Source organism: Lutjanus erythropterus, chromosome 8, assembly GCF_056507025.1.
Source record: "Lutjanus erythropterus isolate fLutEry1 chromosome 8, fLutEry1.hap2, whole genome shotgun sequence".
Taxonomy (NCBI): domain Eukaryota; kingdom Metazoa; phylum Chordata; class Actinopteri; order Lutjaniformes; family Lutjanidae; genus Lutjanus; species Lutjanus erythropterus.
Genome location: NC_139324.1, coordinates 10,952,331 through 10,965,917, shown reverse-complemented (window position 1 = coordinate 10,965,917; position 13,587 = coordinate 10,952,331). Strand labels below are relative to the sequence as shown.

The following is a 13,587-nucleotide window of genomic DNA, read 5'->3' as shown; positions in this document are numbered from 1 at the left end:
CAATAACAATAACTATTACTGTGGAGGCAGCTTAGGAAAATGATGACCTGTTATTGCTGTACATTTATCCTGATAATCCCCCTGATACTGATCCTCCTTCCTCTGATACTTCAGTCCTGACCCTACCAACAAGGCAGCTCCCAAGTTTGACACATTTTTTTTGTGTCTTTGGTTATTTTTTCTGTGATTAATAAATAAGTAAAAACTGGTCGACTACAACTCTTATCATCAAATAAAGGCTCATCTATGCCCCCTTTACATACAAAAATAGATATGTGCATTTCAAATGCTGTAACCAACACTGTGCACATACTTCCATGCATCTTTTACGTTGGCATGGACAACAAACCTTTCTTGTGAAGGAAAGATTTTTAGAAACTGTAATTAGGTCCATTAGTCTATAGTTTTTATTCTATGAAAGTTGTGGAACTCTTCTGGTACCAAAGGTTATTTTTTATTTAGTGTTTGTCTTGTTTTTCCTTGAAGCAAAACAGTATCCTATATGCCAGATTCCTTGTTTTTGCCCTTATTCCAAAAAAGACAATATTCCTAATCTGTTGTACTAATATTCCCGTTTACATCCATATGGATTGTCATGGATCAGTTTTCCACTGGTGGCAGAAGGCTGTGTCCACGCTTGTAAACTTGAGCTTGAGCCTCCCTTTTTTTATTGGCTCAACCTCCTTGAAAAAGTCGACGCTGTGTTGCGCATTGCAACCATTGCAATACTCCATCCTGCTGTCAAAGAGTTTCTGTCATCCTTGTGTTGCACATGAAACCTCTAATTATCTCTTTACCTGTTTAAAAGTTTAAACGGTTGATTTAGCAATTGCCTTGATGGTGTTGCTGAAGCCGAGGTCTGTCTATTGAACTGGAGTCAAGGCAGAACTTGAATGGAAGTTGATGAGTTTTTCTTTTTGAAATGCTCCTGCTGTCAGAGCCAACAGTGTGAAAAGAAAAGACCATGAGCTTCTTTGCGATTTTAGTTGATTCTGGACAACGGGGGGTCTTACAAATCTAGATTTCTTCCCTTTGCCATTGTCTTTCTTCTTCCTTTCCTGCAGGCATGAGCACAGACACATGCTGTACGCACACATTGCTCTCTTCACTCTCAGGACACACACACACACACACCTACCGTACACACATGCTTCTCCTTGTTATCCATGCCTGTATGTCTATCAGTAGTTTTTCCTGCAAAAAGTTAACAGCTGTGCCGCAGAAAAGCAAGCAATTTGCCCAGGGTTATTTGGATAGGCCCTCCATCCACAGCTGGGAACTCAAGGCCCCTGGCGGTTTCATAATGAGACGTCTATTGATTTTGGGTTTTCCATTAGAAATGCTGGATGAATTCCATTTCATTTAGCTGCTACTCAGATGGCTTGAATGGAAAAATGGCCAAACCAGGGAGGCATTGTTTATTACATCTGGAGAAAATAGGACGGCTCTTGTTTTTGAGGCCAGAATGAGCAAGCTGCTGTGTGTAAAATGCCTTTCAGAAACTGAACCTTTTGACTGTATGTTTTTGTGCTCATCCAAGTTTAACAACGGCCCCAAATTGTCACGGTTTGAATTAATGTCAGAGGCAAATTATTTTGCTTCTGACTGACAAACTATATCCAGCTTTTGGGATTTTCTGTCAGTGAAGTGTTTCATGAATCCTGCTTTTTGATTCAAAAGCTGAAGACACATGCACCTTTTATTAAAAAGGTGATTCACCGTAGTCTTTGGCTGAATATTTCATATTACAATCTTATGATTTAAAACTGTCTCCTTTATTTGCACCCCAAAGAGATGAAATCCAGGAATGTATTCAGCTCCCCAAACCCATTAAAATGACCACAAAATCAAACAATGTCAGAAACGATCCGCCAGACTCAGATCTTATCCGTCTTACATACACATTCCTTCTCATCTCATTATATCAGCGGCTCAAAAAGACAAATCCTCCTGTTATTATGGGTCATTTGTATTCAGCAACGCTTGGATTATTGGCAGCAATTTTTGGACTCGTTCAGACTTTAAACACATTCCCCTCATGCTTGCAGATTACTACATTCTCGAGAACAACTCATTGCTGAAGGCAGCCTTGAAGTACAAAAGGATCCAGCTGACTGACTTCAGAACTGTTCAGATGGAACATTTTGGTGAGAATTAAAAATTTGTTAATGTACTTTTATAGTGAATCACAGATGAATTGGTGATACAGTTGTTTTTATTGCACTTTTTTTTTTTTTTACAGATTTACCTTTAAAGATCTCCTACCCACCAGACTTCTCTGATTCCCGCCACTATGGACTACTGTTGGTGATGTATGTACCATACGGCTACGTCACTATATACGTAATAACAAATTCTGATTTTTTTTTGTTTTGTTTTGTTTTTTTTACATAAAATTGTATAGCACAGTATCACTGCAGTGCATGAAATAGTCACAAAATGCAGTTTATAGATTTATGTAAATGGATGCAAATTGCCAATGTTTTTAAGAATAGCCAGCATGACTTAAAAAAAGAGTGAGAGAGTCCACATTTCCCAAACTTTTTCTGGCAGGCCCCCTTCAGAAGCTGAACAAAGTTTGCCCCCGACCCCCACCACCACCGCGCAGTTATTATCAATCATTAATAATAACTTGGGAAGCAACTGATAAAGAGGAATTCGAAATTCAAATTGAATTTGAGTGAAATTATGATCAGCATCCATGATTTGCAACAGCAATTTGAAATGTGGACACGTCAGACCATAGCACACTTTTCCACCTCATGTCAGTCCATACCCGAGGCTTTTATTTTGAAAGTGTGACTGGCCATTGCGTATAAATTTTCGGCAACTTGACCAGGGAATGAAACCACTTGTAGAATCACAGTGACATCGTGCTAATGACAACAGCCACTCACAGATAGACAACTGGCAGCTGATTTAAATTGCGGACATATGGAAAATCTGCAAACTTGTTTACTTCTGTTTTTTAGCTGTAACTGTAACTAACGTTTCTGCTGTGCTTATTTTTTGTACTCAGCCAAACAGCAGCATCTCACTGTCACTAGCTACTGGTTTTGGGTAAACTCAAAAAGAAAACGTTCAACATGTTGCTGTCATTAGAAGTACAATAAGCCAATCTTGAAAAAGATCTTTGATTGCTGAGTCTCATTCCCAGGCCAAAATAAAGTACCTACCCCAGCTTTACATTGTATATACAGTATATGTAATGCAGGGCTTTTCTACCTTGAAGTTACTGTAAACAAACAGTTTGAAACTTCTCAGGGAAGAAATAGGTAAATTTCACCTGTTTACACAAATCTTGATAAAAATTTGTAGACTATTTCACAAACTGCTGTGAGACTCATACACTCTTTGGTAGACACTTTTATCCAAGCAGCAACAAGATGTATGCATATTTAATGTGTGACGCTCCAGCTGTAATCAAACTTAACAGACTGACAGTGGTGACATTTGCATACAGACTGAACAAGGCCATGTTATGCCAATCACAGGCTGTGGCTCTGTGTCATTGAATAATGTATTGTTCAATTCTATGTTCTATATTTTTGTCATTGTCAGCAAATTTCTGGATAACCATGAATGAACGTATCCTATGAACATGTGTTATTTGTGTATCAAAGCCTGATATAGTCTATTCCTCTGTGCCATAGAGCTGCATTGTTATCCAACTATTAAAATACTGATGGGAGTCTGAAACCATTAAAAGGCAGACTAACAGATTGATAGTTTTGGTCTTTAATTAGATGAATTAACTGGGATGAATTAAAATAAAAGCCTTATCCATTAGAATTGTACTTGATTAACTCAACCCATTAAAATAAATCCTCTCAAAAAATGAACTTAATCCTCATCAACATGTTTGCCTTTCTTGATTGCCTTCAGCTACTGCGGCTTGATGTTCCTAGTTGTATTTCTTTATGTCTTCCTTGTTTGTCCGTCCTGCGCTCTGTGCAGTGACAGCGCCCCTGGTGGCCAGGCTGTGAGCGACCACTTCTCTGTCGGCTGGGACTCTGTGCTGGTCAGCTCAGACAGCGTCATCGTGGCTCGTCTGGACGGCCGGGGCAGCGGCTTCCAGGGTCAGAGGATCCTGCACGAGGTCCACCAGAGACTGGGAACTGTTGACGTCCAGGACCAGATTGCAGCAGTAGAGTATGTTACCAAATTCACTTTATTCTACTTTGAACTGTACTTTCAATTGATACATTGAATAAAATCTTCTTCACTGAATAAGAGCTTCATACCTGTCACATACCGGCTCTTTAGCAGAATACCTCCTCTTACTAACATGTTTATGCAGACAAAAGAAGGTTTTTATAAAGGACCAGGTGTATAGGATTTAGTGGGATATAGTGGTGAGCTTGCAGGATACAAACACCTCATCTCACTCTCATCTTTCAAGCATATCGGAGAACTGACGGTGGCCACAAAACCTGTACAAACCCAAAAGGCTTTATCATTTGGTTTGTCCATTCTGGGCTACTGTAGAAACAGTAGGAGGTGGAGCGCACCCTCTGTAAAGGGCTCATTATATGGTTATGTAAACACAACAATTCTTATTTCAAGGTGATAATACACTAATGAAAACATACTTTAGAATATTATTTTCCATTTCTGCCCTATTCTGCTAATAAATCCCTATAAATTGTACACACTAGTCCTTTAAAATTCCCATAAAATGGCTAGCAGAGGACTTATTGCTTAGCAATAAGGCTATTAGGCAGCCAGGAAGAGACTTGTCACAGACATTGGTTAGGTGTTGACAGTCACCAGTTATGCTGAATGTTTGTTATGCCTCCCGCCATGTGAGCTCTAGCGGCTCATGGATGTAGGAAGAACAGTCATATGAGCTCACTTCTGCTGGACTGAGAGCTTCTAGACTTGGACCAAAACAGCCTCAGAGACCAACAGAGGCGTGTTTGAAGACAGAGAATAGGCTACAGAACTGGTGGTTTTCTTGCTTGTTTTTCCTCTTGGCACCGATCCATAGAGATAATGGCGGTTAGTGTTACTTCAGCAACAAGTAAAGCTAGCTCTCTTTCTATCAGGAAACTCCGTAGATGACCTTGGTACTGTATCCCCTGTCAGGCTGTGTTTGTCCCTGTGACCAGTCATGTTCACTGGGAGGCTACTAAGTCTGATTTCATCGCCTGCTAACAACAACTAACAGTGAGGGTTAGCTACTTCAGCAAAAAGTCAGTTGTTAAAGCTATCTGTCCGTTTGGAAACTCTCTACTCTAGAGGACATCAAAACCCGAAAATATTTTCTCCACAAAATATGATCCAGTTTCATCATAATCAGTGAATAAAGGTATAAATTTTTGCTTTTGTACAGAAACACTCCTGTGAACGTTCGTATTCTCCTTCCATGCTTCAGCAGTGTCATTCATTAGAAAGCGCTTCATTGGGCCCACATTTAGTAACCCCGCCTCCCCTAGTGCAGGATGAGTCACCAACAGTTTTTAATCACTTTCCAGGAAAAGACAAACTATCTGGTGTATAGGATACTGGCATATAGGTGATGGTCAAGCTTTTGATTATCACATGATCAGATTTGAATTCGCTCAGATGTCATGGAATTGTTGTTATGGAACAATTCATGGAATTGTTTTGGAGGATTTGCAGGATGAACAACATTATCTGAAGCAATCTGTATAATGTGGTGGTTTTATGGCTTACCACTTTTAGCGGCTGCTTTCTGTTATCTCCAAAAAACTTTTGATTTAAAGTTACACAGCCTTTTTTTTTTGTCATTCCCTGGAGGTACATACACGAAGAATAAAGCTGGAATTTGTTTGCAGTCTCTTTCTATTGTTGGCGCTTGTCAATGTGGCACTAGATTTCCCTCATTTTCTGCTTTCTCTGTCCCTCATCTACCAGCAGGAACATGTTCCCTGCTCCAGTTTGGATTTCTTTTCATTTCTAACCAATTTTCAGCAATATATCACAATCATAGAGGCTTTTGTGGAATATTGTATTACTGAAATGTGAGGATTTTTTACAAAATGAACAGATGTGTGACTAGAGAATAGGAGCAAATATACTTTAAACCTTTGGTGCGATTGGCTGGATGTGGATGTGATTAATCATATGATCACTTGAGAGCTGCTCTTAAAGGTCATTCAAACAGCTCACTGTCAGTGAGAGTGGGTCATTTGATAAATGTGTCTTATATTTCACTTCTGCAAAGACAGTTTTTTACTCATAAGATGGATTTTAAGGGCATTCTGGGGTTGACTAGACAGCTACGTGTGTTGTCAGACAGCTTACAGCAACATTTATTTGGAAAAAAAAACAACATATCCATCTCTTGAAGGTTCACTTTATTTTGCATTAATTGTCTGACATCACTGATGTGATCAAATGTTACAGCCACATGACAGCAATCTTGGGTATAAATCTTTTTCAACAAGATGATTTGCACACAAGCAGCAGATTATCTGTTATTCCACCATATTTGCCTGCTGAAAGATTCATCTCCTTTAAGTGCAAATACATGGTAAACACAGAGAAATGCAAATAATAAAACTAGGAATATGACATCACTGCATCAAAGTAAAGCAGAAATGTTATCAATTGTAGCTGCTGTAAGGATCTTTCATATTTTAACATTCTGCTCTTTTGAGTTTCAGATGATATGAACGTGTAGCTCAAACAGTGTGTGTGTTTTCTTTTACAGATACATGATGAAATTTCCATATATTGATCGGACACGGATAGCAGTGTTTGGAAAGGTAAGCTCATGAGCCCTGAGCAAAATCCATGTTCAATATATGAATCCATTTAAGATTTTCCAGAATATGAAAATGCCTGTTTACTTGTTTAATTGCACCGCTGAAATAACTTTTTTTTATGTTTCGCTAAAGTTGATCTTTTTTAGGGTTAGTCTCTTGTTTTTGCAGAAACGATGATGATTGAAATTGAGTTTGTTTTTACAGTTTTACAAGGGTTTAAAGTTATCATATCTAACACTTCTCTATTAAAAACTCTTAAGAAAATAATCATCTGAAACCCAGGACCCTTTTTCTGTTTTTATAGAGAGGCAGTATAGTTACCTAAAAACATCTGGCCTGTTTTAACAATGGCTGAAGAAAACACAGAGTACGGTCACTCACTCTCATGGCAGGTGTGATTTGAAAAAGTTAACAGTAACCAGTGGCACTAGACTGGCTGACATGTACTCGCTCACTCACTGCATGGATGATCTTTCTGCAGTTGCTATTGTACTTATGCAATATGTACACTTCAACAGTTTACTCTGTGTTTCATCTCTGGCCATACAATTAGCTAAGAAAGTTAGCTAATGTGCTGAAAGAGTTAGTGTTACAAAAGAAATTTCCTATTCCTCCTTATTTGCCAATTTCTGATAAGGTGGGCATGAAAAAACTTTAGACTCATTAGGTTATCCACACCTACGACAGACAATACTTTATTTAATCTTACCTGACACCAAGTGTGTGCTACAAATACAAACATTTTTGATAGTCGATACATCACACCATCATCAAACTATGTCTTTTGTTATTGTTTTGATTGAGAGATGCTCAGCAGCAAAATTGCACACTGAGTTTAATAACTGAAGTTACATGAATGTTTCTGTCTGTGCAGGGTTATGGAGCGTACCTAACATTAATGATGCTCAAGTCTACTGACAGCCTCTTCAAATGTGCATGTGCCATGTCACCAGTGACAGACTGGAAACTCTATGGTGAGTACAAAATGCATCATGCTTATGAAACAAAGATTTCTCAAAGATTTCCCTCTCCATATTTTCCATCTGGCAAGTCAAATATAAATATAAGTACTTTCAACTGTAATAACTGACCACCAAACAAATTGCAACAGAAACTCTTTCAGCTGTTGTCGTCTAATAAATGTAATTTATTACAAATCAAAAGTCTTAAGAAATATATGTATGTATATATATATATATATATATATTTTATAAGAAAGTTTACGTCTACAATATATTTAGGATAATGGATGAAACATAAGCCAAAGCCAAACATAGCTCTTTTCAAATTCATTAAAACTCCATGGATGAAATTAATTTTTTTTTCACTTTGCAAAACACATGTTGTGATTTCATTGATTTCCCCCATGGAGTTTGGTTGGCTTGGAAAGAATGATATTTGGCATATAAAACAGCAATTTCTCATCGGAAAAGGTTGTCTGAAGACAAAGTAAATATGTGAAAATATTCTAAATGAAGCTTGCAATCAAACCAATATTAATTTTTTTAGGTGTACCTTTTTAAAATTTGTTAAAATAACTTTTGCTGCTGAGACATTGCTTCCACTCACTTCTCTGGCAGCGACACTACAATCATGGTGTCCACCTTTGAAATATTTATTCTGGACCAGAATAACAGTTTTTTTTTTTATTTGCCTGTTTCACTTTAATTCGAGTTCAAATTAATGCTGAATGTTAACCAAGTCAGTAAGTTATCACCGTTTATTTGGTGAGATGTTAATGGAGTCTGGCAGGCAGCAAGAAAGGCAGTCACTTAACTCAAAGTCCAGAGTGTGTATTTTTGGAAAAGTGGTCTTTTGTTTTCTGAATAACAGGCTGAACTTCGTGTTGTCAGAGAATTGTCAGTAAAAAACAGCTGATCAACTTACTACTTATTGTCAGTTTATGATGATGTCTTTCATTTCCTGGAATCATCCCGAGCTTCCCTGAGTCTGGGGAATTACTCACGTCAACCATAAATCATATATTAACATATTATTATATTAGGATTGCAACCTAAAATACAGTCTATGGCTCCAACTTGCTATGTAGACTACTGTACTCATTTTTGCATGTACAATTGCTACATGTTGCTCCTTTTAATTATTCTTTTAGGAAGCAAAAATGTGGCACAGCAGCAATCTAACATTTGTTTGAAATGACTGGATTAAAAAAAAGTCATTTTTCATAGTATTGTATTTAGGACATCCTCACAATTTTGCCCTCATATGATTCCTCAAAAATTGTTTTCTCATTCTCATTCAAATATATATTTTGAGTCCAAATCTGCTGAGTTTGTTCATGTTGCATTAAGGTTGATGCACACTTTTGGGCAAAATGCCTGGACAACTAACTAAATATTGCATTTTGTTGTGCTGTAGCCTCTGCCTGTAACTAATCTGTTTACCTCTGACAAAAAGTGAGGTGAATCTAAGCTTACAACACAATTTCTATAGAGCAGAATAAAGAGCATCCTTTAAGATGACACAGAGGAGCCTTTCACCTGCAGAAGGTGTCATTTCCTCCTCGCTGACAGCATGTCATTTGGCCTCAGGATGACAGGAACTCCACTTCGTTTGGGTATTTAGCTGCAGCTGAAGCTCCGTGTGCCGCCCGCTCTCTTAAGAATTTATCACTTCTCATTTGCACAGCATCAGCGTTCTCTGAGAGATACCTTGGCATGCCATTACGGGACGACAGCAGATATCAGGTGCGTGTTTACTGCCTCCCCTCGCTTGTTTGCCGTTGATCTTTGAAAGCGGCTTGCCGTAACATCACCAACACACCTACAGTTAAGCTCCCACAGTCACTGAATGCTGCTATCAAAGTCAGACGCAGCGATGCTTTGCCTTTTCTTGTGTTTTTTCATGCTCTGTAGGATTTTGTCACTCATCTCTCTTTGGTAACTGTGTGCGTCGGTGTGTCAGATCGCATGCTGGAGGTTTTTTATAAGCCGCTGAAAGAGGGCTGTCTGGCTCTCTCAGGCCTCCCGCACAGACAAGATGCTGAGCTATCAGAGGTGTTTTCAAGGTGTTTGCAAGCACATTGTAAACACCCAAGCAACAATTCTGTCCTGAGCAGCCACTTCAAATGCTTTCAGAATATCTCAGCTTTGCATTTTCTGTCCGCAGACTTGATTTTAACAATTTTTACAATTGCTTTTATTGCAAACATAAAAAACAGTGTCAATGGGAGTTACTTTATCATTTGAGAATCTCTAATTGGATTGAAAGACTGTCTGTGCATGTGTGTGTGTGTGTGTGTGTGTGTGTGTGTGCATGGAATCAGGATATAATGCAATTTACCATAGTGTCTTTCATTTCATCATACTTTTAATATTTTTATTGCTTTTCTCAATACCAGTTAGCATATCTATCAACATATTATCTCCCCACTATTTCTGATTTTCCTCGCAGTTTTCCAGTGTGCTGCAGAACGTTCAGGCACTTAGGGAGCAAACACTGATGCTGGTGCACGGCACAGCAGATGGTAAGAGAAAATAAATTGTGACAGAATGAAAATACTGTATCTGTGGTGCATCTCTGCTGAGCACAAAGAAGCATGCAATCCTGGAAGGTAATGAGGCAAATGGTTTTTAATCAAAAGATAAAAGGAAAAGTGGGTTATCTAAATGGATGCTGGGATTTCCAGAGGAAAACGTTCGCTGGTGAATCATGCATGTCGAATTTGTTGAGGCATTTCCATCCTGCCAGAATCTGATTGTCTCTTCTTTTCCCAGTTAGGATTCAGGCTGAATCTTGCTGACATGTTGCGTTTCTTTATTTCCAGCCAACATCCACTTTCAGCATACTGCTGAGCTCGTCAAGAACCTTGTGAAAGTTGGAGCAAACTACTCGATGCAGGTGAGTATCTCAGAGACAACAGCGCCAAGGCAAAATATACTGCATAAGTAAAAAATGAAAACCCACGTTTTATATAATGACACTGCAACACATGCAGAATAATGTTAATTGTACATTTAGCTGTGCCTGAAAGTGTCAGAACGTCGGGACAGTGACTATCATAATCACTACAGATGATCACAGTAAAGTCAGTTAAATGTTCTGTAACAACTTGAGTGACTGTTGAGAAACCTGATCACCTCTTAAGTTTTTTTAAGTCTGGGGACAGGGTCAGGGCTGCTACTGGCCATTTGGACAGCCCAAGCATAATTATTTTGTGGTACCATTCATTAAACACATTTAGTGCACAAGTAAAACATTTTTTTACCACTTGAAGATTGAGAAAAAAAAAAAAAACACATTAATACACCAAGACATTGAGGGGCACCATAGAAAGATTCATGCTGTGATTTGGGATCAAAAACTTTTGACATTTGGAGATTTATGTAAGAATGTCCCAGGTCTCTAATTTGTGGTTGTAATGTTTCATGTGGTTGTGATTATCCTAGAGGTCAGTACAGGAAATTTTATACTGTAAGGTCAAGTTTCAAAAAACCACAAAGAAATGGCTACTACAGGGACTAAATTAATCACATATGAATACAAATAGGCTTATTGAATCCACAAATGTATCAGCTCTCCAGTCGGAACTAATTTATACTATTCCAATAGTGTTTATGGACACCATTGTACTGAAATATTCAAACAGAATAAGTTGTGGGAATGTCTGTAAAGGGGAAACTCTTGGGTACACATAGAACCCATTTTCAGTTGGGTAACTTGAGGTGAGAGGTCAAGGGACCCCTTTGAAATGGCCATGCCAGTTCATCCCTCACAAAAATTTAGCCTAACTTTGAAGCGTTATTTATCCCCCTTCCTGACAAGTTCCCCCAATCCCATTTTTGCCCCCATTTATTATTCCCATTCAGTCAGGTCCAAAAGGTAGAAGTCCTATTAAGGTCATTTGTACAGATCCTGTGCATCAACGAACCTCTTCCCTCTAACTGATTTACCTTTTACACACCAGATCTACCCAGACGAGGGCCATTTCCTGTCTCAGCAGAGTCGCCAGCACCTCTACGCCACACTGACCAGCTTCTACAGGGAGTGTCTGAAGGAGGAGTTATTACCGCTCCCTGATGAGGAAGAGGAGGAGGAGGAGTAGGCGGGAGGCTTTGAGGGTCAGACCTTTGGCAGAGCCTGAAGAATTTAGCTAAAAATCCGTCAAGGCCTTTCGCGTTTTGGACCAAGTGTTTAGCCGGACATGGAGACTGGGTTAGAGCTGTTAATTAGGCTCTTGAAGTGTGTGTGTGTGTGTGTGTGCGTGTGTGTGTGTGTGTGTGTGTGTGTGTGTGTGTGTGTGTGTGTGTGCACGTGCGTGTGTGTGTGTGTGTGTGTGTGAGCACTCCAGTGTTTGACTGTGTATGCCGGTGTGTAAATGTGTCAAGAAGATAACTGAAGGACATGACAGTGACACTCGCTGGGACTTGAGACGGGAACTGCCCTCTAGCATAAAGTCATTTGAGTTTTGGGACGCTCCGTTTCTCGTCAAAGCGCACGGACGACTGCCTCCATCTTTCGCCGGCTCACCGGGCCGCAGTCATCCACACTTACCAAGTGCATGGTTCTTTTTTCTCCTCTCGGCTTCACTCATTTTGCCATGTTAAGTCTCCTTTGTGGTAGCACTTGGGAAGAAAAGAACACAGATGTACACTTTCGATCTCACCTATCCTTTGGTTGTTGTATTGTCGCACAAGGAAATGCTCCAGTCATCTGCAAAGATGTTTAGTCACGCAACGTCACCACAACCGAGATGATCCCGAATAAGTGCTATTTCCTGCTGAAACCCTCCGCCATCGCCCACCCTAAATGAAAAGTTCAAGTCTTTATAGGTCACACTTTTATTGTACAGGGGTCTTGTGTAGACATGTACAATGCCTTATAAGGTTCAACATACTGTAATATTACTTGCTGGCAGTGGTAGTCATCCATTAGCAGTGTCATGTTAACCTATGTCAACTCAGGTCCTCGAGACACAAGCATCGCAGTGAGTTTAGTATCTGAAACAATTACATCACTATGTCAGCTGTACGGTCATGAATAAGTTATGAATTATATGTGAGATTAATGGCCATGTGGCAATTTCAGTTTCAGGCCACGCTGCAAAAGTTCTCCATCTTAATATGTCATTTAATCTTGTTTTCTTGATCTTAGTTTTCTTAAAACAAGCGACAGAATCACTAAAAAGGTGCGAGATGATTTTTTTCAGCGCGTCTCCACCCGATTTAAGAGCTTTCTTGAAGTCGAGAGACGATATTTCTGAATATTCTCTTATTTCAAGGAAGTAACTGCAGTGGATATTAATGGAAATAGCTGTACTAAGATGGACAATTTTACAGTGTCAGTAAGGTGTTTGCATGTCTACAGGGAATGTGTCAAGTGTTGCCACATTTTGTACAGTACAATACAGCAGAGTGTGTATATAAATATATTTTTGAGATGTCAGATCTCATAGATAGTTTAGTCTATGGGGGTGGATTGATTTGACCTGGATGTCTTGTTTTGTTTCTTTTACTGTTTTCCTTTCAGCTGTTGATTTTCTTCTTAGGATGGATTTTGTATAATGCTTGTTCTTGTTCTTTTTGCTGTTTTAAAAGGGAACGGGCAGGGTTGAGGTTTGGGGGTTATTGTGATTGTCCTCTAGTGATGATTATAAATAAAAAAAACTATATAAAAAAACAACAAGTGATGCTGATGTATAGAGTCCACTTTGCAGCAAAGAACCACAAGCAGCCACATTTGTTTGCGGGATTGATTATTTGAGAGGGTGAATAATCCAATCATCTGAACACTTCAATTTAACGTTTCATTTGTCTCTTCACCTTGGGACTTGCATTAAAGAGTAGAGGTAGTCTGTCATGGCGTCAGGACACCCACATTAATTACCCGGCAG

At 39.1% G+C, this 13,587-nt stretch overlaps 1 protein-coding gene across 2 annotated transcripts in view; it reads left to right on the top strand.

Annotated features, from left to right (window-relative positions):
* dpp10 (dipeptidyl-peptidase 10 (non-functional)) overlaps positions 1-13,379 on the top strand; it is a 292,988-nt gene extending 279,609 nt beyond the window's left edge. For both annotated transcript variants that reach the window (XM_084724499.1, XM_084724500.1), the window contains exons 18-26: positions 2,049-2,147; positions 2,243-2,312; positions 3,958-4,152; positions 6,680-6,734; positions 7,609-7,708; positions 9,384-9,442; positions 10,149-10,221; positions 10,522-10,595; positions 11,662-13,379. In XM_084724499.1, the coding sequence (XP_084580625.1) occupies positions 2,049-2,147; positions 2,243-2,312; positions 3,958-4,152; positions 6,680-6,734; positions 7,609-7,708; positions 9,384-9,442; positions 10,149-10,221; positions 10,522-10,595; positions 11,662-11,799 (863 nt within the window). In that variant the 3' untranslated portion in view covers positions 11,800-13,379. The remainder of the gene's footprint in view (positions 1-2,048; positions 2,148-2,242; positions 2,313-3,957; positions 4,153-6,679; positions 6,735-7,608; positions 7,709-9,383; positions 9,443-10,148; positions 10,222-10,521; positions 10,596-11,661) is intronic.
* The last annotated feature ends 208 nt before the right edge of the window (positions 13,380-13,587 follow it).